At 45.3% G+C, this 26,057-nt stretch overlaps 1 protein-coding gene across 1 annotated transcript; it reads right to left on the reverse strand.

Moving 5' to 3' along the window:
- Window positions 1–390: 390 nt before the first annotated feature.
- On the reverse strand, window positions 391–10,173 carry LOC121091030 (potassium/sodium hyperpolarization-activated cyclic nucleotide-gated channel 3-like). Its single transcript, XM_040600172.1, has 3 exons — window positions 10,016–10,173; window positions 1,235–1,453; window positions 391–477 (listed from the first exon to the last, which is right to left on the reverse strand). Exons 1-3 carry the CDS (start codon window positions 10,166–10,168, stop codon window positions 391–393), a joined length of 459 nt encoding a protein of 152 aa, XP_040456106.1. The 5' UTR covers window positions 10,169–10,173.
- Between the last annotated feature and the right edge of the window lie 15,884 nt (window positions 10,174–26,057).

Raw genomic sequence — 26,057 nt, forward strand, 5'->3', positions numbered from 1 at the left:
TTCTGTGGCCCAGCCTTGTAATCCCTGTCTCTCAAACCTGTTCCTAAGCCATTTAATAAATCCTTTCTCCAATCTCCTCCCTCAACTTAAAATTCATCTAGCCTGTGTATAATTTACCCACTTGAATAACAGCAACCCTTTCACCTAATCTAACTGCACCTGGCAGGGTCAGAATAGGGCTAGCAATTGACTCCTCCTCTTCTTAATCTTCAGAACAAATGTATCCAAAAGACCTTGACCATAACACCTCCTTGCCTATGGTATCCCCAGCCCTACTAAATAAGGGCAGTTGCTTTTGCTGATGCCTGTAAGTAACCTATGTCTTTGTGGTGGAAGTCCCTTCCTCACCTCTGAGCCACCCAGGCCCTTGCTCTTAGTTGTACACAGTCATTATTCAATTAGCTCTCCCATTTTGTGGAGGTGCAGGCCTACTGGTTCAACCAGAACTTGAAGGCAGTAGTTTTGCCTGTCTATGTCCTAGAGGCAAAAGTATCGTTGCACAACCAGCCCCCTTGCTTTAGGTAATAAAATGTGATTGTACAGAGGCAATATACTAAAGGCATGGAAAGAGGGATGGAAGTGATACAGTTCCGTGAGTTACCACTCATCAGCCAAATCAAGGTGACAGACCCTGTTTGCCCCTTACAAATTCACAGCACCACTTTAAACCCACTACTACCAGTTACTGCCACTGCAGTGGCAACCCAATCAGCTGTGACATTTCTGTCTGTGTCCTACATTACTCAATTCAACAACTGTCCAATTAATTCGATAGCTACCTGGGGAACCTGTTGGGAGCTTCTGAGCTTTGATCTGTGCTTTGGGGTTTGTTACGTAGTTTCACTCATGAGCACTGAAGTGAACAATCTGGATACTTTTAAACAAAGTACTTGCTAAACAAAAGCTGTGCATTCTGGAACATTCATCTGGGATTTGAAACAAGATCTCAGAAAGGAAAAAGTGACTTACAATTTTAGATAACAGTGACATTGATAATGCTGATCTAAAAAGACAGCCTGAGACAACAAGAATCACCGACTGCTATTATTCACCTGATCTTGCATCTCTTTCCTCATGAGGGTCTGTTTCAAGTGAGTGGTACGAATGACCAATGAACTGCCGTGGTGACAGAGACACAGCACCTTTGGCCTCTCACATGGGTCACCGACAGCCCTGGCTGCCTCCAGACAGTGCATAAACCACCCCTGGGTCACAGAAGGATTGCAGTCCTTACCTTCTCCTGGTACTGACGCCGTGAGGAGTCCAGAGACTGGATTAGGGCTGTGGCATGGCCGATGAACATGGCATAGCAGGTGGCACCAACAATCATGCTCAGCATAGTGAGCCACACATCTGACATGCCAACAGGCGCCTGCTGCCCATACCCAATGCAGAGCATGTGACTCATTGCCTTGAACAGCGCATAGGAATACTGCTTCCCCCAGGAGTCATTCTAAAGAGACAGATAGACAGACAAAGCTTTAGCAGTGAGACAAGACATTCTCTGAGCTGAACACGTTTCAGAAAAGCATACCTAATGTTAGACCCAAAAGTCCATGCTTAACTCTACATGTTAAACAAGCAATTTAATTCTTTGATGGCTTGGAAGTGCTGGGCTCACTCAATTTAAAAAAATAATAAAAGGCCCCAATTTTGTCATCTGACATTAACTGACTTTGGCCAGGGTTTTTACAGATTCCATGTATTCTTCCCAGCAAAACTTTCCAGAAAGGAAGTCAGACGGTCTGACACACTGGTAACCTGGGATAAACTGAGATGATGCATTGGGATATTTTCAAAATGACCCACGTGTGGGAGAAGAAACTGAAGCAAATTATTTCTCCACTGGGAAATATGAGTAAAAGAGAACCTGAGCAAGGTTGCCAGCAGCAAAATCTTAAGAGTGGGGAAAATCACTCCCCAGAAATTTACGAAATGGTCAGGATCTCTGGTCATTACCTGAAGAGATGGGAAGGGCAGAAAATTCAGATTATAAGGTCCGGACAGCAAGTTCTTCACAGGGCTTTTTTCAGGGAGCTGAGAAATCTACAAATGGGCTCATCTGAGAGATGCAATAAACCACCTTGAGAAGCCAGCTAAAGTCAATGGCTTCTTTCAGACACCCTCTGCTCTCCACTCCAACTAACACAAGAAGCACCTCAGCAATCACATCATGGGATAGGGAGAAAAAACAGCATAAATTTCATGATTATGCTGATTAGCTTGAGTTCATGGAACAGCTCAAGGTACATTTACTATCCTGTGGGTATTATATGCTAGCAAGTCCTTGCTACAAAACCTTGTAAAGTAAATGCACTGTCATCACACATTGCTATTACAAGGTATGTGAAAAAATACCTCTGCTACAGTGACATTCATTGCAGCACATAGTCTATACATTCATCAGTCTTCTTTCTGTTCCTAGGAAGGTGTTAACATTATAGATGTAGCTATGCAGACACATATGCCATGGTAACTTAGAAGGTCATTGTATAAAAGGCCTCATTTATGGCTTGCCAAATAGACAAGCAATACTTTTGTGAAATTCACTCAGAGAGATGGAGCAGCCTCAGCACCAGTCGCCAGTAATGCTGGGAGCCCTGGAATTTACTGGACATCTCCTCGGAGGTATCTAATCACAATCTAATCAGGTGGGCAGCTGATGACCTTTCTGCAAACAGCTCTCTGAGTGTCAGTAATGTTGATGGAAATTTTTCAGTAAGCTTGCAAGTAGTAAACAGAAGCAAAGCGTACTGTTGCTATTTGTGAGCTGTGGCAAAGAGCTGGAACCTCTGGAGAGTGTTAATGCTTGGTTAGGAGATAAGCACATGGACAAAGACAGGCGATAGCATTACCCTGGCCATATTCAGTTACATTATGCAAGACAGGCCTGATTCACACTGCAACAAGAAGGGCAAAGCAACAGAAGTGACAGCGAAGCAGACACAGAAGAAATAGCACATTCACAGCCCTAGAAGACGCTGGTCCTAGCTGGCGCCAGCCTGTCTGGGCTCACCTCCCCAACAAAGCAGGAACCTATTCACCTCCTGCACTGGAAAAAAACTACCCTTGAGTCAACAGAGAGAGACAAGAGACAATATGACCATTGGTGTCTCTATTCCTGGTGATTCAGTTGGCTTGCCAGTGTGTAAGGAGCCACAGCCCAAAGGGAAGCCAGCTACAGATGAAGGCAAAGAGCATTTGCAAGGATCCAACCACAGGGGCTGCCTGAGGTATGAGCACCAAAGGAGTGAGTCTGCTTGCTCATTTACCTCAACCAAGTCTATGCTGTGGCTCCTAGAGTCCTGCCCGCCCCCCCCCCCCCAAAAAAAAAAGGGGGGGGGGGGGGGGAGGGGAGAGGCATTTTTCCACCACCCTGGTTTTGTGTCATTGTGCAAACCCACTTCTGATTTGTGAAGTCATCAAGCATCTCACACACCTTACACAGGCTTCCCTGCATCTTCAATGTTAACATTTCCAGGAGCCACAGTCCCTTTCCCTCAGCCCTGTAGTACTAGCAGTCATAAAGCTGTGGCCCCTGCACTTATAGAATGGTAAACGCTGTAAACTCTATGGCTTTAGTCCATCTATTGCCCATGCTTCAGCAGGGAAATGCTCATCCTGAGACAACAAGAAGGAGCAGTCACATTTGACCAACCTTTGCTTAAAACAGTGCATCACCTGTAAAGGTGGGCAGCACATTCACAGCTTTACTGTGGTAGAGGCAGTAGTGCAGGTGTTCTGTCCCATCCCTTCCTTGTTAAATGAATTCCTTTCCCATGCAGGCATTTCTCACTGGACACTGCAGAAATGCTGCTGCCTTCTGAGTTCAGTGTGGCAGTAGCTTAACAAGGCAGCACATCTCCACAACAGAATTGATAGCAGGGAAAAAAGAAATGCTGAGGGATTCCAAAGGGAATCTGTGGAGACAGATTAATAATAGCTGAGCTGGATTTTGATATATCAGGAAACTGGTTGCCATGGTCTTTAATGGCCACGAATGATCAGATCCTAAGAGGAATATCTGGGTATTAGGCAAGTTGAAGTTTTAAAAGCCATTCCTCCAGCAACTTGCTGCTCAGGAATGCCGTTCACAAGGAAGCCTGGATGTGTTTTGTAGGAATTAGTCACCCAAAACTACAACATCCAACATCAAGGAGCCCCCATAGCCTGCGGACACTTCTGGCTCCCTGGGAACTCTAAACTTACAAAATCCCAATTCCCATCAGCAACAGGCCTCCTTGTGAGGGCTGCCTACTTCATGCCAGACTGAGGAGATCACTGAATAATGACAGACTGAGGGGTGAGAGCTGGAGGAAAACAGGAGTGTTTAAAAAAAGTCCTGAGCGATGTGGTCTGCTGGGAGAAGAGATAAAGGACTGCTGAAAGACAGGCACTTCCATGAAGGGGAAACCTTTCAGAGCAATTCACTGTCTTTAGGACATGACCTCTGAGTGGTTTGAGCATCTGTAAAGAGCGCTGGATCCTCATGGTACAGTTTACGTAATGACTCTTTGTTTACAGGCCTCAGTATGTCTTTAATTTTTAGGCCTGCTCTACACTCTTTTGTTTTCCACAGAATAAGCAGGCAGGTCAAGAATGCAGTACTTTAAGCCAGACTAGCAGTAGTGGTTCCAAATGTAGGGTGGACACAAGTTTACTAGCATCATGGTGCCTTATACTGATACAGCTTGTTTCCATAAGCTCCATCCCCCTATACTCGATACTCACTATGCCAGTCCCCATGGTGGGACAGTTGTACTACTTCAAAAACAGAGTAGCTGAAATGGCCCATTAGGGTAGGTAAATGAGGCCTTAAACTGCAGAAAGAAAATGACTCCTCGTTAACCAAATCTCAAAGCAAGCTGAAATGGAGCTCCAGATCTGTGCCTGAACATAGTCAAGAAGGATGTTATCTCAGATACATGCCAGGCACCGAGAGCATTTGCAAAAGGGAGTTAAAATTACTTTGAAGCAGTTTCTCAGACTAGCTTGTTTTTAACGTCCACACTGGCAGTACTATAAAGGTTTCACTGGGATTAGTGTCTGGACTGCAATGCCTCTGCTCAGATCCACCCATGAATACTTGGAGACACGTTCCTGGAACTCTTCAAAGGCAGTGCTGGGTTCTGTAGTACCTCACAGAAGTACGTAAAGAAACAGTATGGTGTCTTACAGGATGTTCTGGGTCTGATGTACATGTGATTGTACCTGGCTGAACCCTCACTGGAGAAGACCAGAGAGGAGCAGACAGAGAAGTACTGGCAGATCCTGGGCGTAGGGGTGTAGTCCACAGACACAATGTTATGCCTGACTTACACCACTAACATTTCACAGTATTAAGGAGCTGTCTGTAGTGAACAGGCATATTTCAGTCTTGTGATCTCCCACATTTGTCTCAGCAATGATCTTATCTGACCACGGAGTTGTTACTCGGGGTTTGCTGCTGCACACCACTTGTGTCAAGCTCCGAAATAAGGCCTCTGAGCATCACTGCCCTCCCCTGGACTGCGCTGTAACTGCTGGGCCGCGAAAACAAACCTTCAGATCCAGTTTAAAGGAAGGGAAATAGTTGGATGAGAAATAGACATGACAGGTCAAACTTCACATCGGACAGAATCTGCCTGTTCTGGGCTTATTTCCAAGGAGAGTTTTGCATGGCCTTCACCTAACAGAAGAGATTTTCTCGGGGCTCTGAGTGCACCAGTTTCAATTGTCCCAATCAGCCTTGCCTGGGACTGCCACCCATGCACGCATAGTTCCTGGAGCTCCATTTCAGCACAGGCCTGGGCACCCAGACTTTGCCTGAGCTAGCTGTACCTGCACCCAGCCCTGGGCCCTGAACATACACTACAGCCTTGTTTCCAGCCTTGCCTCTGACCCTGTCTCTTGCTGCTCCTGATTAGACTCACTTGGGTAGACCCTGGTCACCCTGCCTTCACTGGGATGGTCAATGGACTGTGTTATCACCACTTCTGCTCTGCCCCCTTGGCTCGGGTGACCACATCCTGGCTGTGGTCCCATCATGAAGCAGCCCTATTCTTGCTACCCCGACATATTTTTTAAAATGTGATAATCTACTACATGGCTTCATATGCCTACTAAGCAAGGGCAGGAGGGATCTGCTGGACCAGAGGCTTGGAGTGAGTTAGGAATCACGCAGGAGATCTTTGCAGGATTGCCCTGTCTTCCACAACACAAGCTGCACCCGTTTCTCTTCCTCCTTTCTATCAGCAATGCCGCAAGACTGTGTTGGGGGGCGGGGATGGGAGTTTAAGCTCAAAAGGAAAGCTACTCTCCTTCTTTTGTAGAAAGGAAGATGATTAGTATTTCCTATGCAAGGTTGCTGCATTTGACATGGGGATATTTGCCTTCCCTGCAGGGTTTATCAGTTCAGCACAATACCCAAGGGAGTGAGCCACGTGTTTCCAGCAGCTTTCAGGTGTCAGCAGAGCTCAGATTTCTCTGACGAGGAGCTGCCAGGCAAGGGTCTTGGGGAGATGCTGCTGCCCACACACATGCTGCTCTGCAGCTGACTCAGTAGCGCTTCTCTTTTAATAATGTGCCCTGTAGGGAAGCTAACGCTGAAGCCCCTGAGTTAGGGCTGAGCAATTAATACTGAAAACATCCTTCCCTGCCCTTCCAGAGCCAGTTCAGAAAGAAGTCATACAGAAACTCACTCCTCCTGCAATTGCTGAAGATGAAACATGGTGCATGTAGAAAACACCAAGATGAACTGGACCCAGGGATTTATCAAGCCTTTGATATGATTTTGGCAACACCAGACCCTTCACAGATCCCCTGGAAGAGGATCAAACCTTTAGGAAGCAGATGGGAGGTGATGAATCTTCTTTCCCTGCTGCATTTGAATCAGAACTTGGACTGCCAAGTGACTAGGTGGGAAACACTGGAGGGGCAGAAGAGCAGCACCAGCATACTAGAGGAGAAAGCCTTCAAAACATTTGGCACCTCACTTTCAGCTCCCCTTGGCTGTAGCAGCTTCAGAAGATTCTTTTTTTTCCTACAGTGGTTCCATCCCAGGTTTTTGCCTTCTGTGTGTGATCAGGGCAGTCATGCACCAAGTATATTTATCTCCTCAAAGGTATGCCCAGGTCAGTACAGAACGTCCCAAAATCCAAACTAGCACCTCCCTCACAAATGCCATCCTAGCCTCCCATCTCCCAACCCTGTCCATTACAGCTCTCAAACAGAGCCATTTCTGGAAACTACCATCAAGCTCTTGGCACCAAAGTCTGAGAATAGCCCAGACCACCAGTTTCTTGTTGTGTCCTGACTCAGTGGAAGCAATTTCCTACTTCTTCACAATAGACTAACAAAAATGGTGGCACTAATTATGCCATCCACATCCATCACTGGTCCCAATGACCATCTGGAAATCTTCTCAGGAGATTAGAAGAAAGAACCTTATTGTGAGAAGAAACTATCTGATTCCAGAAGAACTAAATATTCTCTTTGTTAAATGTTCTAAACCCAAGCTATTTTGGGGCTGGCATATTCCTGTACAGCTTCTGGAATGGAAGCCACCTGAACTACAGGTGGCGCATATAACCATCTCTCTGGTTCTTGAGTGGAATCTGAGGCTGCGTTTCTGAGACAGTCACTGAGACAATAAGGGTTTTTCACTTTTATTAAGTGGAAAAAGTGAAAGTGATTTAGCTGCAAAGAAGCAGTGGAAAAAAATCATACAAGTCAAGTTTAATTCCCAGCTTCACAGGCTCTCAAGGCTGGGAAGACAAACACTGTAGTGTAAGTCTTTGCCTGGTAAAACTCTGCTCTGGATAGATGCTTTCTACCCTGCCCCTCCTGGAGACTGCTGAGCCCTCCTGCCTATGGGATGCATCCCTCACCCCTCTCAGTGTCGCTGCTATGAAAGGTGCCTAGGCTAAACCTTTTTTTCCTCTGTCCTGTCTCCTGACACCCTTCAAGACTCTATCCCTTCACTACACAGTTACCCTGATGGTCATTTACAGGTTCTGATCAGTCTGGCCCACAAAATTCTTTTCACAGATCATAACAATTTAGCTTTGTTTCCCCCCTCATCAGGCTCTGACCCCAATATGTTTGCAGCTCTACATTCCACTGGGTTACACAAGTGGTTTTCTGGCTTTACTGCCTCTGAGTGAAAAGTGTCCCAGAGCACATTTGGTTAGCTTGCGCCATGCATTTGTGCAACCTACTCAGTGCAACCCCAGGTTCCTCAGACTGTTTTAGATACCCACCACCACAGTATTTACTTATCATCAGAAGCATCTGGGGAGGGAGAACTCTCCGAGCCTCCCATCTTAACTTGCCTGGGAGCAACACAGCACAGTGTTGGGAACTGAACTCAGGTGTCCCATGTTCAGTCACTGCTCCAGCCGCTGGATTATTCTTCCTCTCACCATGTGTCTGCTGTTGCTAGTTACTGCCTTCTGTGAAGGTTTTCCATGTACCAATTAGCAGTAGACCTGGTTGTTTTGATTCTTCAGGTCATTTTGCAGCTTGTGCTGCAGCTCTCATCCACTGGCTTTTGAGCCAAGTGTGCTACTCACACTTGTAACTCTGCAACCCTAGCTTTTACTTCTTCCCTCAGGGTTGGATGGGAAAAGCAAAAAGAAGTTGTTGCCATTAGACAGCAGCCTCCACCCACATATTAAGATAAAGGAAACATGATTCAAATCTGCTGCTCTGAAGCTGTCCTGCAAGGGCACCATGGCCAAGACACTTCATCAGATGGGGAGGATTCTCTCTGCACCTCAGAGCTTTCCAGGATGAGGAGCTGTATGTCCTTTTGAACCTGAATAGCACAAGCACAATGGGGCCCTGATCTTGTGTTGTTCCTTCCATATAAATAAGAAAAAGGCAGCGTGGGGGAAGACAAGGCAGCTGCTGCATGGGTTGTTCTTGTGCTGTAGATAAATAAAGGGTTCTAGTCTCCAGAACTGTCAGTCTGGCACCTTTCAACAGCAGGAAATGAATGATGATTGCAGAGGGAAGAAATGAATAAATAAACACCAAACAGATGACTTTTTCAAGGATGCTCAGTCTTCTCAGGCATGGGCAGCATGTGCCCACAGCTCCATATGTGGGAGGCATGGGAAGTTGGCAGTTCTCTTATACATTTTATATTTGTTCTGTTCTGCCCAAGTGCCTGATTATTTTCTTTTTCTTCAAGAAGAAATCAGCTGGGGGAATCTGGAGGTTAAGAGCTGCAGTAAGAGGCAATTTTTTAAGCTTTGTCAGGTTTTGCTGCTTAATCAACTGGACATTGTCCCTTTCAATAAAAGATCCTGAATTCTCAGCGAGATGGTTGACAGGTACTATGAACTCCCCATGCATTTACCATATGGTATAAATCTCTCTCACAGCAAACAGCAGAGTGAGCAGCACAGCTTGGGATGTTATTGGGAAGTCTGGCTACCGATCCTGTGATGAGGGGCTGAACTGTGGCTTGGCAGAGTCTGTTTCAGCCCATTCTAATGGGATATTGTGTAGCTCCCCAGGGAGAAAGGTGGGTGATCACACTGACCCTTCAAAAGGATATGGAGCAGAAGGCTTAACAATTTCCTTGGGACCAGAAATGGGAATTATGGATCGGACCCAGCTACAGCTCTAGGACCTCCTCTGTGCCTCTTGCCTTTGGTTCAATATGCCCAGATCCCAGCAGAAAACTCTTTCTGTTCTTGCTCTCTGCTGTTTCCTGCCAGGAGGGGAAGCCTGGCTCCTGCCTTCTGCTGCAGGCAGCCCGAAGCAGGCTCTGCTGGGGCTGGTTCCTGCTCTACAGCCCTGAGGCTGTCTAGTTGCAGAGACTGCCCCCAAAGCACCTCCATGCCCACAGTGCTGTGGCTTTACAAGGGTCTGCTCTATAGCAGAGGCAGGCCCTAAAAGGAGGTGAAAGGAAATGAGAAGCGGGGTGATGCCATGTTAGTGCTGGGAGGTTGATGCTGAAATGGTGATGCTGTGACTGAGGGCCTGAGTTTAGGGCTGTAAGGGAGCAAACAGGACGGGCACTTACCACCATGCGGTTGAGGGACACCCAACAATCGTCAGGGAAGTCCTGCAGCATAGGCACAAGGAACTGGAGGCAGCCATCCCAGTGACACAGCAGCAGCATCATCCCAATCAGGTTCACAATCCTCACCACCGCACTGGCCAGATCATAGGTCATGTGGAAGATCTGCAGGGGCCAACAGGGAGCAGATTAGACGGCAGCTCCCCAAACAACCAACCCAACATAATTAAATGCAGTATCAGGGTCAACAACCTTCTAAAGTAATAGAAAAGGCTGCATCAGCTCAGCTCAGGTCAGACACAGTATGCAAGCAGAACCAGCTGAAAAACATTAAAAACCAAAATATCCAATCAGAATCATTCACCCCTCTTGCCCTTTGATTTTGCCTTCTAATTTACATTAAAAACTCCAAAACTCATTTTATAAAATAAGTTGGTTCCAAATATTTCTGGAACATTAGCCACTACTCAGAAATAAACTCTTATCATTGTATCTTTTTAACTGCAATGCCCTTCTTTGATTTCTGCTCTTGCTGCATATAAGCTACACACTGACCCAATGTGGAAGCTGTCTTTATACTGGATGTGAGATGCAGTCTTCGCAAGTATCAAATGCAAGAAAGAATGGCTTCAGACTCAGCAGAGACTTCTAGAACAGGATCTGATTTAACTGTTTTCTTGTATTTCTTGTATTCTGCTGCTCTATCACTTCCAGTCTTACATGAAGGTGGGCAAGGAAAAGAGAAACGTGTCAGAGCTGTATAGCAGTTCTCAGCAAGGAAGACGAGAAACTGGTAAACAGGCAACAGAAACCACACCTCTGCAGTCAGTTCTCTAATTCCAGGGGAGTCTGTGGCCATGTTGTCCATAGTACTGTCACAAGCAGGACACACTGAGAAATCCAGGTGCCCTCTTATGAAATCTGCATATGCAGTCAAGAATTGCTTGATGGACAGATGGAGGTTTTTCCCTATGGGTGGTGTGTTGTGGAGACACTGGAGGTGCTTGGCTCTTTTATGTCCAGCTTCATGATGACAGTTACGACACACAGGGCATGCCAGTGACTGCTATCCTGAGCTATCCACACAGGTTTGGTTTTTCCAACATTACAACACACCACAGTGAGAAGAGTTCTGGAGAGTGTGAATGACCCTCGGTGGCTCAGCACAGAGCCCACCTTCTGGCCTCTTTTGCCATTAACACAAAGAGAGGAGACCTCCAAACTGTCACTAGGCAATGGTTTGGGTCCAGTAAGGACCATACACTTAGTTCTCACACTGTGCTGGCTTCCAGCTGAAGAAGCCTATTGCATCACCCTGAAAACAGAGACCCTGAACACATCTGGCATCCTCTCCCACATGCTGCTGTGTCACCACTGCAATGTGGGACGGAGCTGGGATGGACGGAGGCCTGACAGCCATGCCCCAGCCCTGCCAACGTGTCCTGCCCTAGAGCCTCATCTGGAGAAATGTTAATCACTGCTCCCCACACACAGTCTTGCTGTTTCTGGCAGAGGCGGAGTGAAGTATTTAGACAGCTCTGTGTGAATGAAGTGGAAAGACTGCTGTCAACTGCCACAGCTGGGCCTTCTCAGAAGGCCTCCCCATGGTTTGAAGGCACATACAGCTTGACTGGTTTGCAGTCCAGCCCGCAATCTGGTGACACGAAGTTCTAGTCCGATTTAGCGGAAGGGAACAGAAAGCAGAAAAATATGAGGAGCAAAGAAGACTACTGTGAATCAGATGAGGCTGTACATCCCAACTCTATTCCTGCATTTCCATCCTGACCTGTAGGATTGGTATTCCCTTCCAGGGTATATTTCAATCAGCTCTGTCCCAGTCCAGCTACATCAGCTTGAAGCTTCCCACAGAGGTTGTTTACCCCACCCACAGCCCCTCCTGCTCTCTCAGTCCTGGACTCCCCAACAGCCCTGACAAAGCCCCTCCACTCAGCCCACAGCCTCTCTGCTATGTCACCTGCAGAGTCCCCCTCCACAGCTGTGCTCTTGTACCTCAGCCATGCCCTGCTGCTCCAGCCCTGTGCGGTCACACTTTCTGTTTCCTGACCTGCCACCATAATTCTCGTTACAGCGTGACTCCCAGTGCTGTTGTAAAACTGACCCCCAAGTAAGCCGTGCAGAGCACACAGTGACACCTATCCAAGCTCACCATTTCCTCGGGGACATAGCAGGATTAACTGTCAGTTTGTCAGATGTAAAATAAACCTGTAAATGCAACTTTCTTATGTGGCACCAGGCAGTGGGCCAAAAAGCACAGAGACCCTGATACAGGCTTATATAAGATAGGAAAGCAATTTTCAGTTTACCATGTTATTAATAAAAATGATAGTGCAGTGACTGAAACTGCAGGGAGCAGCACACCCAGTGCTTCCTGCCTGCTGAACACCCCCAGAGCACTGCCCAGGCTCCACTGAGCCTCAGTGTAGGAAGACAGGCATGCAGCGGGTGACTCGCCCTCCTGGGAATCATCTCTAGAGGGGTAGGTAATTACTAAGGGAGATGACTGTCAGGGAAGTACCTGAAGAGGGGGACAGGCCATAGGCATGCTATGTGACTGTAAAGCTACATCCATGTAACTCCTTGCTGCTGTGACAGAGATAGTCCTGCTCCTCCCCAACCACCCATGGCAGTATGTACTTGCCATCTTTGCCTATACCAGGGACTGGCCTCCTCTGATCCCATAGTGAGTCAGTTAAAGCAGCTATAAAGGCAGAAAAATTTTGTTATAAAAGAAAGGAATCATGGTTTGTCAGTTTAGCTGCCTAAATTGGCTCATCACTCTGATGTCAGAGCTAGTTGTTCAATTTGCCTGTTTCCACACCAGATATTAACATTTCCCCACCTAATCAGGATGCCACAAGGTCATACTCACTGAGAGATGCCGACATGCTCAATCCAAGCTGCGAGGGAGCCACAGAAGAATGCTGGAAATTAGGATGAATGATTTGGATAACAGCTTCTAAACTCCATTATTCCTACTGCACCCAAGATGCAGCTGAAGCCATGTCACTTAGTGTGAGAAAGGCCATTCTAGCAATATTTCTGGGTTTAAGAAAATACCCAAAATCCAGTATGAAAGGCTGTTCTAGGAAATCCAGCTCTCAGTGCTGACTAGGTCAGCATGAAAGCTGAACACATAATTCATAAAGAATAATTCCTACTGGTTTCATCTTTTTTTTTTCCATTGCAGAAATGATCATTCTCATTTAGATAACCCAAAGTGAATCCAGCCTATCTGAGTGACAGCCACGAGCTATGCTTTTAATGAAGCCAGAGCAGCAGTCTGCAGAAGGATCTCTGAATGGATCTTTTGTGTCACCAGGGTTTTACTGTGTTAATGACTTTTCCTCTCCCACCTATGAGTGTTTTTCGAAGAGCTCCAGCCCTCCTGTAACTCAGGGAACTCCAGCCAGGGACAGGGAGAAAGCCTGACAGAAAGTGCCCTTCTTACTTCTTTAACATATTAAAAGCAGAGAGTTATCAGTTAGAGGGAAAGGATGGTTTAGGGGAAAAGTGAATGGATATGGAGCTGCTTATATGATAACTGGGATCTATTCTAGTTAGGCTAGGGCAGAAAGCCTTTGTTCTTTGGTGGACCTCCGAAAAACAGGAATAAATGAGTGTGTTTGCTTCTGCTGTTAGGCCTTGCTGTCTCCTCTCACGCACTAATAACTCACATATTCACTGGCAACTAAGAAATGGCAGCTCTGTGCAGAGTGTATGTCTTGGCTCACGGGTCTTCTTCACTGCTAGGTCATCACCCATCATGTAAGTCACCCATAAGCACAGGACCCAGTGTTGAAGCACAAAGGGAAGGGAAGTCCCGCCTCTGTATTAACACCAGGGTGCATCTGCCTTTGTAGTGCACAGAACTCAAGAGAGGCCAGGAGCTCAGTGGCCGTTTGGGATTGCCCTCTAATGCCCAGCACTGAGTACTAGAGGGAAGGGTCACAACTGAGCTGACACAACCTCCCACACAGGTAGAGACAGGATCTGCTTTACGCAAGGGTAGATTTAGCTCACCTACTTTGGACCAAGAGATCTAGACAGCATCATTAGGCACATCTGGTTTGTGGCACGTATTTACCTGAGAATGAGGTGCACTGCATCTGCATCTCAGGAATTTCTGTTCCTCTCTGCTGCCCATAAAGTAAGCCTAGATAATGAACTCCAACTGTAAATGTCTGAACTGCAGGTGAGACAAATCCAATTTCAGTCTCAGGAGTTACCAGCTCATGCCCACTCCTTGGAATACATTTGCATTCACATGCAAGAGAAAATAAGAAACACTCACTATGTGGCACACAGGCATAACTGTGAAGGGGTGTGAATAAACACCTTTCACTGAAAAGAAGCTCCTACTGTAAATAGGTGCTTGTGTTGCAGGGAATACTAACTCCTGTAGTGTGCTGGAGAGTGTCTAAGCCAGTGCTGCAGTGCTCTAAAGCAGTCTATAGCTCGCCAGGGAGAGGTGGGGAAGAAACATTCTAAAATAGCTGGTCCGTGAGCAGAGAAACATTGAGTGGTAATTGGAACTCCTCTGGTTTTCATCCTGAACACTCAGGGCTTTCTTGTCCTGTTGTAACACAACCCAGGCTAGGTCCCAGAGCATCACACTTCCTTCTGCTGCCCCTTGAACTGCTTATGCTTTCCATCTTTCTGCTGCCTGTGATTGGAAAAAAGGAGTGGGGAGGACAAGAAGGACAAAGCATGGATTCACACTTAAAAGCACCTCTTTCCGAGGGTATTGTCTGATAGAGCTAATATCCTTGTTTCTTGATCGTCCAAAACAAGCTGTGGCTTCAGAATCCCTGTTACAAAGTCAGGCCTGTCTTTCTAGCCAACAGACAGATACCTTGCAATGCCTTCTGAAAGGACAGCTTGGGAAAGTGGGAGGGCCAAAACTTTCCTCAACAAAGTCATCTCTAGTTATATGAGTTCCATCTTAGAAATCCTGCTTATACAGAACAAGCTATCAGGATCCTACCAGTATGAATCTAAAATCTTGTCAGCCCCAAATTACTCTGTACAGTACTCCTCAATTGGCCTTGTATTGCAGCAGGACTCCTCTAACCTGATCACTTGAGCTGGAAGAAATCTAGGACACCCCAGAGAAGTGGGAGTCTGGTTCTAGCAGTGAAATAAGGGCTCTGACTGAAATCAGTTGTATGTTTAATTAGGTGTGTTGGTTTATGTTGGCATACAGCTTGGTGTGGCTATCCAAGCCAACAGGTCACCAGAATTTCTCAGATCCTTGAGAGCGATGTTGCATTAGTGCATCTGTCTGTCTAGGCCCACAGAGGCCAGACTGCTCCAAGAGACTGAGAGCCCACCCAGGGGACACTGTGGGCAGTGCTGTGCAGGGGGGCAGCGTGGTCCTGCTGCATGCTGCACCACTCTGCCAGGCCCAGGCCAGCTCCAACAAAGCCTTTGTCTGCGCTCAGCTCCCCAGCACGTCAAGCTGTGCAGGCTGGGATGAGAATGCACATCCCTGCTGGTTCTGCATGTACCAGAGGCACTATGCTTAGAACAAATGGGTTTTCCTGCGGGTCTGGGGACCGCAATTCAGAGGCATACTAATGATTTTGTCTGGAGCCAGCACAACTGAGCCAGAGCTAAACACCCCAACAGAGAGAGCTAACAGCATCCACGCTCGCTCAGCTGAACGCTGGCTCTACATAGAAATGAATTCCATCCATAGGGTTTATGAACAGATTCTGCACCACAGGAAAGCAGTGAAACTGCTTGTTGCCCTTCAGTACCACTACTAGCAACATAGCAGTATATCTGTAGCCTGCATCCAAACTAAGAAAGCCTGCTGGTCCTGAGCCAGTGCTGGTATCTGTATCCACACTATGGTTAATATAAAACTGTGATAAATCCCCTGTGGACAATCAAGTAGCTGTGACACTGCTCCAGCTTAATAGAAAGAGAAGAATTTACTCTTAATTTATGACTTTAAAAACCCAAAGACCTTAAAAGGAAATACAAATCTCAAAAGAGAATCAAAACAGTATCATATGTCATTCTGAGTGCTCTAAGGTCAGAGTTAAGGTTGTTCTGCTATGAGGAAATACATGTTTCTTTACATTTATGAAGAGTATTTGTGGACTATGGGGAAGAAAGTTGACATGTCTCTCACTCTTCCTTTCTTTACTTGGCGCTTGTAGATAACAGAGGCAAACATGCATTTTCCTCACAGAGGCATTAGCTGCCTTTTCAAACCTCGGTGTTAATCTCTCGATATATGGGGGATAGGTGGTTGCTGTGAAGAGCTTTTCTGAGCCTACAATACTGTTAGAAAGATTACTATAGGGTGGTTCTACTAAGTCCCCGCATCCTCAGCTATGGTGTCTCTGCATAACACCCATCTACTCACTGACTGGGCCTCATCCTGTTTGGTTACGAAAACAGACTGGTCAATAGTTTAAGCTCTTACCCATTCTGACCAGCATGCAAATTAAAGGCAGCTCATTGAAAAAACAGTCCTTTTGCTCAGGGATCACTAGCACAAATCAGTGCCAAACCTAGTGGCAAGGGGCAAAATGTCACCTTCTCCACACTCAGCAAGAGTCTTGACGGACACAATCCATGTAAGAGGGGAAGGGCTCAGGAGCCTGTATGTGCAAGATCCATCCTGGGAGGCTGAAGCAAGGGGAGAGACAAACAACATGCAGAACTCACAGGATGGGCTTCCTCCAGGAGGAAAAATCCTATCCGGGCACACACACACAGCATTATGCACATTAGAGCATCGAAGCATGGAAGCCATGAGCATACACAAGGCACACTCAGAGCCAAAACCCCTGAGCAACTCAGATACTGTGAGGACACACAAGAAACCAGAGCTGAGAGAGAAAGGGCAGCTCCCCAAGAAACCCAGCCTGCTGAGTAAACGCACACCACTGGAAAACACGTTTCAGCAAAGCAACACAAGAGATCTCAGCGGCTGTTTTCCCTCTCCTGATGCTGCTATCAGAAATGCACCATCAACCTTTCTACTTGCTCATTCCTCACCCTCCCCAACTTTCTATTTCTTCTTCCAGTTATGTCGCATTTAAGCTGTGCCAAAACGTAAACTAATTTTAGTCCAGAAGGTTTGCTGTCTCAAGTAACGCACTAGACCACGCATTTGGTTCTTTTGGATGAACAGACAAAATGCTGTTCTTTCCACTAAAATATACAAACATATAAACTCTAGATTTCTGAGGCAACTATTGCTCAGGCTGACCTGCTGAAAGCGGCTTAGCTAAGGAAGAAAAATTATGTAAAGGAACACATTTGGGCTTATTTACAACTTCATAGTGTACTGGGAATTAGGAGTCCCTTCTGAAGGATCAGCTTTGGGTCAGACAGCTTTGGGCTGTGCTTGGCGGAATGGCACCACAGTATGGGAGGAAGGGAGCTTTGGGATCCAGATTGTATTGGGACAACGCTGAAAGCACCAGCCAGCACACAGCAGATGGACTGGAGACGGGAAATCATCTGTGGTGCGCAGATACATCTGCAAGCAGTGTGCAGATTCAGGGATGCACTCGACAGTTTGAGATGGTGTGGGATTTGGTTTTGCCTGCTTTTTGCTGTGCCAGCAAGGAAAACTATAGCCAGAAGATCAAGTTTTAGATGAAGGGAAGAGTTTGGGCTTGATTCTCTTTTTATGCTTGCTTTGCACCAAATGACATAATCAATGTCAGCAGAGTTGCTGATGCTGCCTTGAGTCAGTGCGAGAGGAGAAACAGGTCTGTGATTCATTAGGTTTAACGCTCACAGGGGAAGATATTGTGGAGTGTGCTTGTCTTAGAGCTGCCTGGAACATCGAGATTGAGGGAAGCACACTGATTGCCAGGTATTAAGAGAGATAGCCAAGTAGATTCTACACTTAAAATATAATAATCCTTTGTGCTGCTGTGGCAGTTTTCATCTGAAGGTCCCAAGGGGCTCAGCTGACATTAATCTGGTATGCTTCAATATCACCAGTGAATGTGTTATCTCCATTATTCTAGATGGGCAAAATGAGGCACATAAAAGGGAAAAGCCACTTGCCAGAGGTTGCACGGGAAGCTGAGAGCAAAGTTTTGAGCCAAATCTAGGGATGCCAGCTTTGATCTCCTGCTGCAACCACTGTCTGTGTATTGTGGCTACTAACTAGAGCCCAAGGAGGTACGCTTCACATTCAGAAACAGCCACTTCAGTGCCAAGGAAAGCCAGAGTGTGTATGTGCATCCAGGGAAGGGAGAAGTGATCTTGCAGCAGCCTGCTGCTGCTAAAGCTCTGTAAGAACAAGATGCAAGCCTGCAAGCCTCTACCTCCTCCCGAGACGATTTAACTCTTCCCAGGCAGCTTGCTTTTAATGGAAGTTCTTCTCCAGGTAGGTGCTGTAGCATCTGAGGGGCCATAGACAGAGAACAGCAAGAAGCCCATGCAAAAATTAAAGGAAAAAAAGAAAAAGCATTTTCTTGCCTTCTCCCTCAGAGACTTGTGTCTACTGGAAAATATTTACAGCAGAGAAAGGTGAAATAGCAGGGCTAATTAGCACTGAGAAAGCTGGCATAAATGGCAGATGATTATAGGTATATATAAACCCCAAAGATCCTGCCACCACCATGTGTTTTGCCTCTTGCACTCTCAGAGTTGAGGTTGTCATGACAACAGCCCCCCTTCCCCTCCCCATGCCACCATTCCCAGCCTAGACTTTAATCTTCATTTTAAGAACTTTTGTCACCATGGCAACGTGACACAGACTTTTAAAAATATTTTCTAGCACAATTCGAACGGCTGTCTTTCCTGCATGGTTTTCTTTAAAGCTCTAGGGAAAAACATTTAGGGTTGGATTCTGCCTCCACTGAACTCCGCTGTAAGTCTCCCACGGGTGCTAGCCAGGAGGGAAGGAGATGGCCGGTGCCTCCAGTGTGGAGGGACAATGGCATTTTTACCTCCCAGGCAATGTGTCCCAGAGCAGCAACACAAGGACTGGGGCCAGGGCTTTTTCAAGAAGGTCTATGACTTTGGAGGAAGCACCCCTCTGCTTTTCAATGGGGCTTATGTTCTCATACACCTACAGCTCAGGTTTTCAACAGTTCTCTCTCAATATACTTAAATGCCTTTGGAAAAAGAAAAAAAAATCAAGCCCCTTGAGCTGTAAGTAGGTTAGATATCTCATTCTCAGTGGGAATTAGACACCTTACCTGCCTAGGCATTTTTTTTAATCTTTCATGGCTCTTATCTGCATCTTTGGGAATTGTAGTTCTTCTGAGAGGCTAGCTATGAATCACTTCTGGAAATAGGTCACAGGCTTTTTTGGAAGTTTAAGAATGACCACAGTCACCAGCAAAAGGTCTGTCTAGCTCAGTAGCTATACATAGATACTCCTAGGGAAAGAAATATCTAGGAAGCTGAGGGGAAAGCAAGCATAAATACCTGCAAAGGCAACAAGAAACACAACTGGTCTGAAACTGGGGCCTCAAGGCCTGGAAATGGCATCAAGAAGGAGCACTAAGTGATCTGAGAGGCTGGTCCACACAGCTCTGCACTGGACTGGCACTCACTGGTATTCATCACTGGAAAAGGCAGCTGAGCAGCAAGATGAGGTAATCAATGGATGACTCAGACGATGTAGGTGAGTCCAGGCTGCAGACTATGTCAGAAGGACCTCATTTGTGGTCTGATTTAAAATTTACTGAGCTAAGTGGGAAAATACTCCCTGAGCACACTGAGCTATCAGGCGCAAAGTCAATCAAAACAGTTAGCATGGACAAGTAATGAAATAAAATACTTAGGGCAATATTGATCAGGTTATGCTATTACCTAGGTCAGTGACATCCTTTCCCTTGGAGCAGAGATCTATTTTCAGTGAGGAAATTAAAAAGTTGTGTAAATAGGTGTGCTGAGGAAGGGGATCCCAATCTTTTTTCCTCTCAGCAGCATCATCATGTCCCAAAGCTGGGCCATGTCACACGTTGTTTTGCACCTGTTTGCCTTCCACCAAGTGACAGCTGTTACCATAGTTCAAAGATCCCAATTAAGTGCTAGTAATTATAAAACAGTAATTATAGAACACCTTCTGGGACAGTTTGGTCCAGGGAGGAAATGGTGACAGGCAGGTAAGACACAAGTATCCCAGGAAGACATTAGTATCATGGGATAAGCTTACTGCTCTTAACCATCCTCTCTCACCCCAAGACAAGAGGAGTTTTTATCAAAGTGAAGGATCAGCTAATGAAAGGGAATGCTCTTTTTTGCAAAAAACATGCAGTTTAGCTTGCGGAATGCATTGACACAGGAATCTTCCAGGCCAGGAATTTGGCAGGATATTAAATACATGTCTAAATAAATAAATAGGTGGCTAATAATACCTTTAAAACTTTGATTTACATTTTTCCTTTTCAGTGCTTAAAAAACCCTGAGGAATAAATCTACCTGTGAACAGATTATTTTAGAACTGTTGCTTTGGAATTCACCACAGTTTCTTCTGAAGCATTTGATCACTATTAAGAGGAGGAAACTGGACTAAATTAATGTCTGGTCTGCCACAGAGCCACACTGTCCCCATTTACATACATGAAAGCCTGACCCAGAGAACTAGGGTCTGCCAGCTGTATTTGTATCCATAAACATACACCCAGAACACAGGAGAAAGAAGATCAGATCAAGAAAACACATCTTTCCAGTGAGTAAGAAAATTGTCTTCTCAAAATTCAGATTGCCTGTCAAATAGCCCTGGTTCTCATTCTAGAGAAAGCTGTCGCAAAAGAAATTAGCAGTGATCTTTGTCTTCATATTTCTTTCAGTAACTCTCTAATTTTTTAGTTTAAAATTCAGAACAGATTTTTAAAAACCCAATATTGTCATTTAACATACTTATGGATTCATATGATTACCATCTGAGATATAACATAAACTCATTAGGTCCTGGCCAGCAAGTGCAAACTTGCTGAAGAACTAATGCAGTTTACGCTTGATCAATTAGCGTTTCTTTAATGCAGCTTGCATTTCAATCAAAGAGTAAAGCACATGCGTATTAACCCACTATTAAGCCCTATTAGGATGTCTGTAAGAGCACACTGAAAGAAGCTAAGCCAAAACCCGCACACCTCAAAATGGAATGAGCACGTGCCTGCTTGTCTTCAAAACACTTCTCTCTGCATAAGTAAAGCAACATTTGCACATGCAGGTGAGGCCCCCACCACTTCCCAGAAGGGGCTCAAGCCGTTGGAAGCAGAAGAGTTTATAGGCTCTCTCAACAGAAAACTGGCTTACCCTCCACAGCTAGATCTCCATATGGGGGATCTTACAGAAGCAGCACACAGAGATCAGGGCAGCAGCCAAAATGAGTCCTATGGGCTCTCTGAAAGAACTGCAGCTACACATCATCTCTCCTGGGCTCTGCTGCGAGCATTTGTTTACAGGATCTGGCTTTCTGTTGACTGAAGTGATGGTAGGTGTTTTCCTCTTGTTTTTAAACAGAGCTGAAAATGTCAATTTCTGCATGCTGCATGTGCCCACTGAGGCTGGTAGTGTGCTACGTTGGTTATAACTATGTACAAAACCATAACCTACTGCTGCTTATAGCACAGCACAGCCTGACAGGATGGTTCATGTTCTGCAGGGAGATTGAGTACTTTCCACCTAACTCAATCCTCTAAGTTTAATTCAATTACAACAGTAGTAACCAAGCACAACTTCCACTCTTGACTTTTTTTATGCTGTTAGTGATTGTAACATCCATGAAAGGGAGCAGCCTGGCAGGCCTGGAGACTTGAATGGTTTCACGTGCCACAAGGCAGAGAGTGTGAGCAAAGATAATGAAAGCTCCTCTGGGTGCAAACTTGGTGACACTTTATTTTAACGGAGACCAAAGTTCACAGACTGAGGATGCTCAGCACAACGGCCTGATTTTCAGATGGGCTGAGCATTTGCCTGCGAAGTCTGTGCTGATCCACTCTGGGCACTCCTTCTTGGTAGTAACATTTCAGAAAACAGCAGATTAAATGACTGGTGCACTTCACACCACAGTGACAAACATTTTTGACTGCAGCCCTGGACAAATTCAAAGAGAAATGTGTCAGGCTGCAGGGTAGGCTGTGTTTTGGCCCCCAGTAGCACAAACTTAAATTGCTTTGTTAGTGGTGGTTTTGTCCCTAAACTGCTTTGATGGAGACCAGTCTGAATGTTTCCAACACGGATCTGAATTCTTTTGGGGGACCTCAACAGTTTGCCAGCAGAGTGCCAAAAGATTTCATTGTACAGACTGATGCAAATTTATTTGCATACAGTGTCACGTAGGTCTCATCTGGCCCAAGACAAGTAACGGGGAGACAAATGCCCTCCTACTCTTTCAGTGTAATAATAGCAATATAACCGTTTTAGTATTGCAAAGTGCACCTGAGAGAAGACATCTCTTAAAAGAACAGTGCAGTGAAAACAACTCCCTGAGTAATGTACGTCAGAAAGCCTGTACCCTCCCATAACCTTCACAGAGGAGACAGAGAAATTAGAGATACAAGAGCTGCTGGAGGAAATACAGCCATTACCCTCACATGCATGCAGGCCACACTGATCACAGGAGGACAGTGGAGGGATATGACTGGGTACATTTTTTATTTGCTTTAAGAATCTGGGGCAGAAAAAAACTGGTTTTTAACCAATGAGCAGTGTAGATTATATTTCTTAAAGTATGACAGGTTAATTCCTGCTGTGGTTATACACGGATTATAGAAAAATGAATTAAAAGTCTGAACAAAGATATTTAAAAGCAGTATTTAAACTCTACCTAAAATATTCTTAAACCTCCATTAATATATGCTGGGCAGGAACACAGTCCCTAAAGGCTGCCATTTTAATTAGAAATCCAACAGGAAATGCTGCCTGGTGACAGGTATCAAGACAAAAATCCCCAGAGCTGTAGCCCAGGAGAAGGAGGAGATATGCACAGCTCTTTTAGAGGTATAGCATAATAATATTATAATAATCATAGTAGTAGTAATAATAACAGTTTGACAGGAATGTTGTACATTCAATCAAAATACAAAGATGTTATAAAGATGTGCTGCTGTCCCCTCTGTCTCCAGCTGTGCCTCAGAGGTTGAGGCCTGCGGGCATCTCATCAAGCTCATAATGTAAAGGGAGTCCCCCTTCTTATTCACAGTATAGGGCTTTTCTGTTCTTGAAATGACCCTTCAAACTCTGACACCCTTTCTTTGCAGCAAACCTATACCATCAACCATCCAGAAAGCAGAAGATCTTAGTAAGTGCTTTTTAAAAGGCCACAACCCTCCACTGGGAGGTTTTTATCCTTTTTCCCTGCAAAGGAAGAGGCATTATATACTAGGGCCCTGTCTGTCAGCGCTGGAACAGACCCAGACACCACCACAGCACTGCAAGATGCTTGCAAAAAATTAACCAAGTCCTAATGAAATCTCTTCTTGTTGCATCATGTGATCTGAAAGTGTTTTATTTATATTTCTTTCAAAAAGGCACATTGCAGGATAGAATTATTTAAATAAAACTACTTGCTTTGGCCCAATTTTTACTATTTTCCTTCTGAAATGGCTTTTCTGCTACATCTATTCAACTTTTCCTTTTAATCCTGATGGGAATGGGACCCACCACTTTCTCCTGATACACCATTCTCCTGGCCTGTGAGCCTGACTTCCTTCACACCAGTGTGCACAAAGAATAATTTCACCCACTTCAGTTGAAACTGCAACTGAACAAGGTCAAACCACATCAAATGTGGAGCTCAGTTGCTCCAGAATGCTCTCTTCAGCAGCAACCAGGATCAGCTAATTCAGATCAAGGCATATGAAACTTCACATCAGGTACAGGGACGGTAACCCACCTCCTTGGAAGACTTCACCTGAATGTGTAATAGTGAGAGATTGATTTAAACTTGGAAGCAGCAGTGTTTTTTAACCTTCCAAAGCTCTTGTCTACCTTGTAACTCTGGATATACTTACAGCTCACATAAACATCCAAACTGCCCTTGAATTGTGTTGTCTGTGGAAGAAGCTCCGATGTCCGAATACATGCTGCCTGAAAGAGTATTTCCTTGAATGCGTTTGGAATTTGCTACCTTTTCAATTTCATTGACTGCTCCGTTATCTTTGCTGAATATGGCAGGAAAAATATATTCAGTCTTCATCTTTTTCTAGCTCACATTACTTTACAGGCTTTTTCTTTTAATCTCTTCCCCTTTAAGGAAAGAGATTTCAAACTTCTCATTTATTCCAGGTTCTCAATCATCCTCATCACTTTTCTCTGAATTCACTTTATTCTACAGCGTATAAGTAGCCCCACTAACTAGAATTGGGATCTTTTTATAATCAGTTATCCTATGATGGCCATTTATACTATTTTTAGTACTTGTCTGCACCCTGTGCTCCCCCAATGCCAGTTCTGGGTTTTTATCTCCTCCAGCAGATAATCGGACAGTAAGAAAATATACAGAACTTCTATAAAGAAGCTATACTATGAAACATAAACAGAGCTGCTTTAAGCAGTCACATTTATTCTGTTTGGTTTCTTGTTCAGATTTAGAAGAAATTGAGTCTTTTAGGGGTTCCCTTCATAACATGCTCATTTCAACCTCTCCTGCCTTGCCCTCTATAGTCTGGATCATTGTTCAGCTTCTGCTGCATTGTCTGACTTAATGATATTTCATTGCTGTGAAAGCCCCCAGTTCAGCAATAGGAAAATTTGCCCCATCAGTGTAAGAAGAAATGGGCAGAAGAAATGACAGTAGCAATGCTGAAAAATTACCTGGGGAAATGAAGTACATAAAAATGACAGCATTAATCATTCTTTACAATCCCCTAGCAGCTCACTGCATGCTACCGCAGCAGAGCCTCCCATGTCAATACCTCTGAGTATTTATTCAGAGAAATTAAGTCCAGCGTAGAATCTGCTTTACTTCTGTGACTGACTGGGCCTTCCAAGAGCTACATCTACACTGACTGTGTCTACAAAGGCTACAGACTATGTACACAGAGGCTATATCTACACTGGAAAGCAAGAACAGACTCCAAGCAAGCAATGGGTATGTATATGGAGCCAGCCTCGTGGCGCATGCTTTTCCATCCTTAGCAGAGGCTGTAGCCCTGGTTCAAAGTATCAACAGTGAATTTAGGAGGGCTGGGTACCTCAGGGTGTCTGCTCCTGGGTGGTGTGCAGCCTCAGTCACACTTCATCTCTCCAGACTACATGAATGAGAGCTGTGCAAAAGGGCAGAAAATACTCATGTCCTCCACCTTGGAAGAAGTAAGGCTATGGTGTAGTCCATGTCTGGACATGTGCTTGTACAGATGCAGTGCAGATACTAGACAAGCTGGGACTCAAGAATTGGTTCTGACTCATGCTAAAGTAACAGCAGGAATCAAGAAAGGCTAACATTGCCTTTTATCCCCCAAAAAGAGCACTAACGGAATGGTAAAACTGCAACAGGAGAGCAGGCCATGCTGTAAGATGGGATGGGGAAGGGAACAGTGCAGCACCTCAGTGGTTGCATTTACTATAATGAGTGTCTTTTCCATGAGCACTTCTAAGCTAAGGCAGAATTATTATTGTCAGTGGTGATTAAAAATGAAACCGGATCCCTGACCCCATAAAGCTTTGGCAAAGCAAGAAACATGAATCAGGACACAAGCGTGTCAGGTAGAAGGTGTAGACACCAGCAGCAGCTGCAACGTATGGGATCAGGCAAGGAGAACCAGCAGGGCAAGGGACAGGAAGAATCCTAGACAACGATGAAGTACTACTTTCAGAAAGCTTTAGCACTAGGACCAAATGATTCTCTGTTCTAAATAATACTATTAGTTTCTTTCTTTGTGTTTATGTAGCTTCCCCCTCCACGAAGTGAACAGGGAGTTAATTTGCAGGCAAGGAGTTCTGCTAGAGCAACACAGGGTAAGATAGTTGGGCTGTCTTGAAACCCAACTTCAGGCAAACTGACCCCTTCTCAGACTGCTGTCATCTCCGCAGCCTGAGAAGGGGTGGTGGGATGCCTCAAAAAGACAAAGGTTACACTGTGCAT

This window comes from Falco naumanni, chromosome 7, assembly GCF_017639655.2.
Source record: "Falco naumanni isolate bFalNau1 chromosome 7, bFalNau1.pat, whole genome shotgun sequence".
Classification (NCBI taxonomy): Eukaryota; Metazoa; Chordata; class Aves; order Falconiformes; family Falconidae; genus Falco; species Falco naumanni.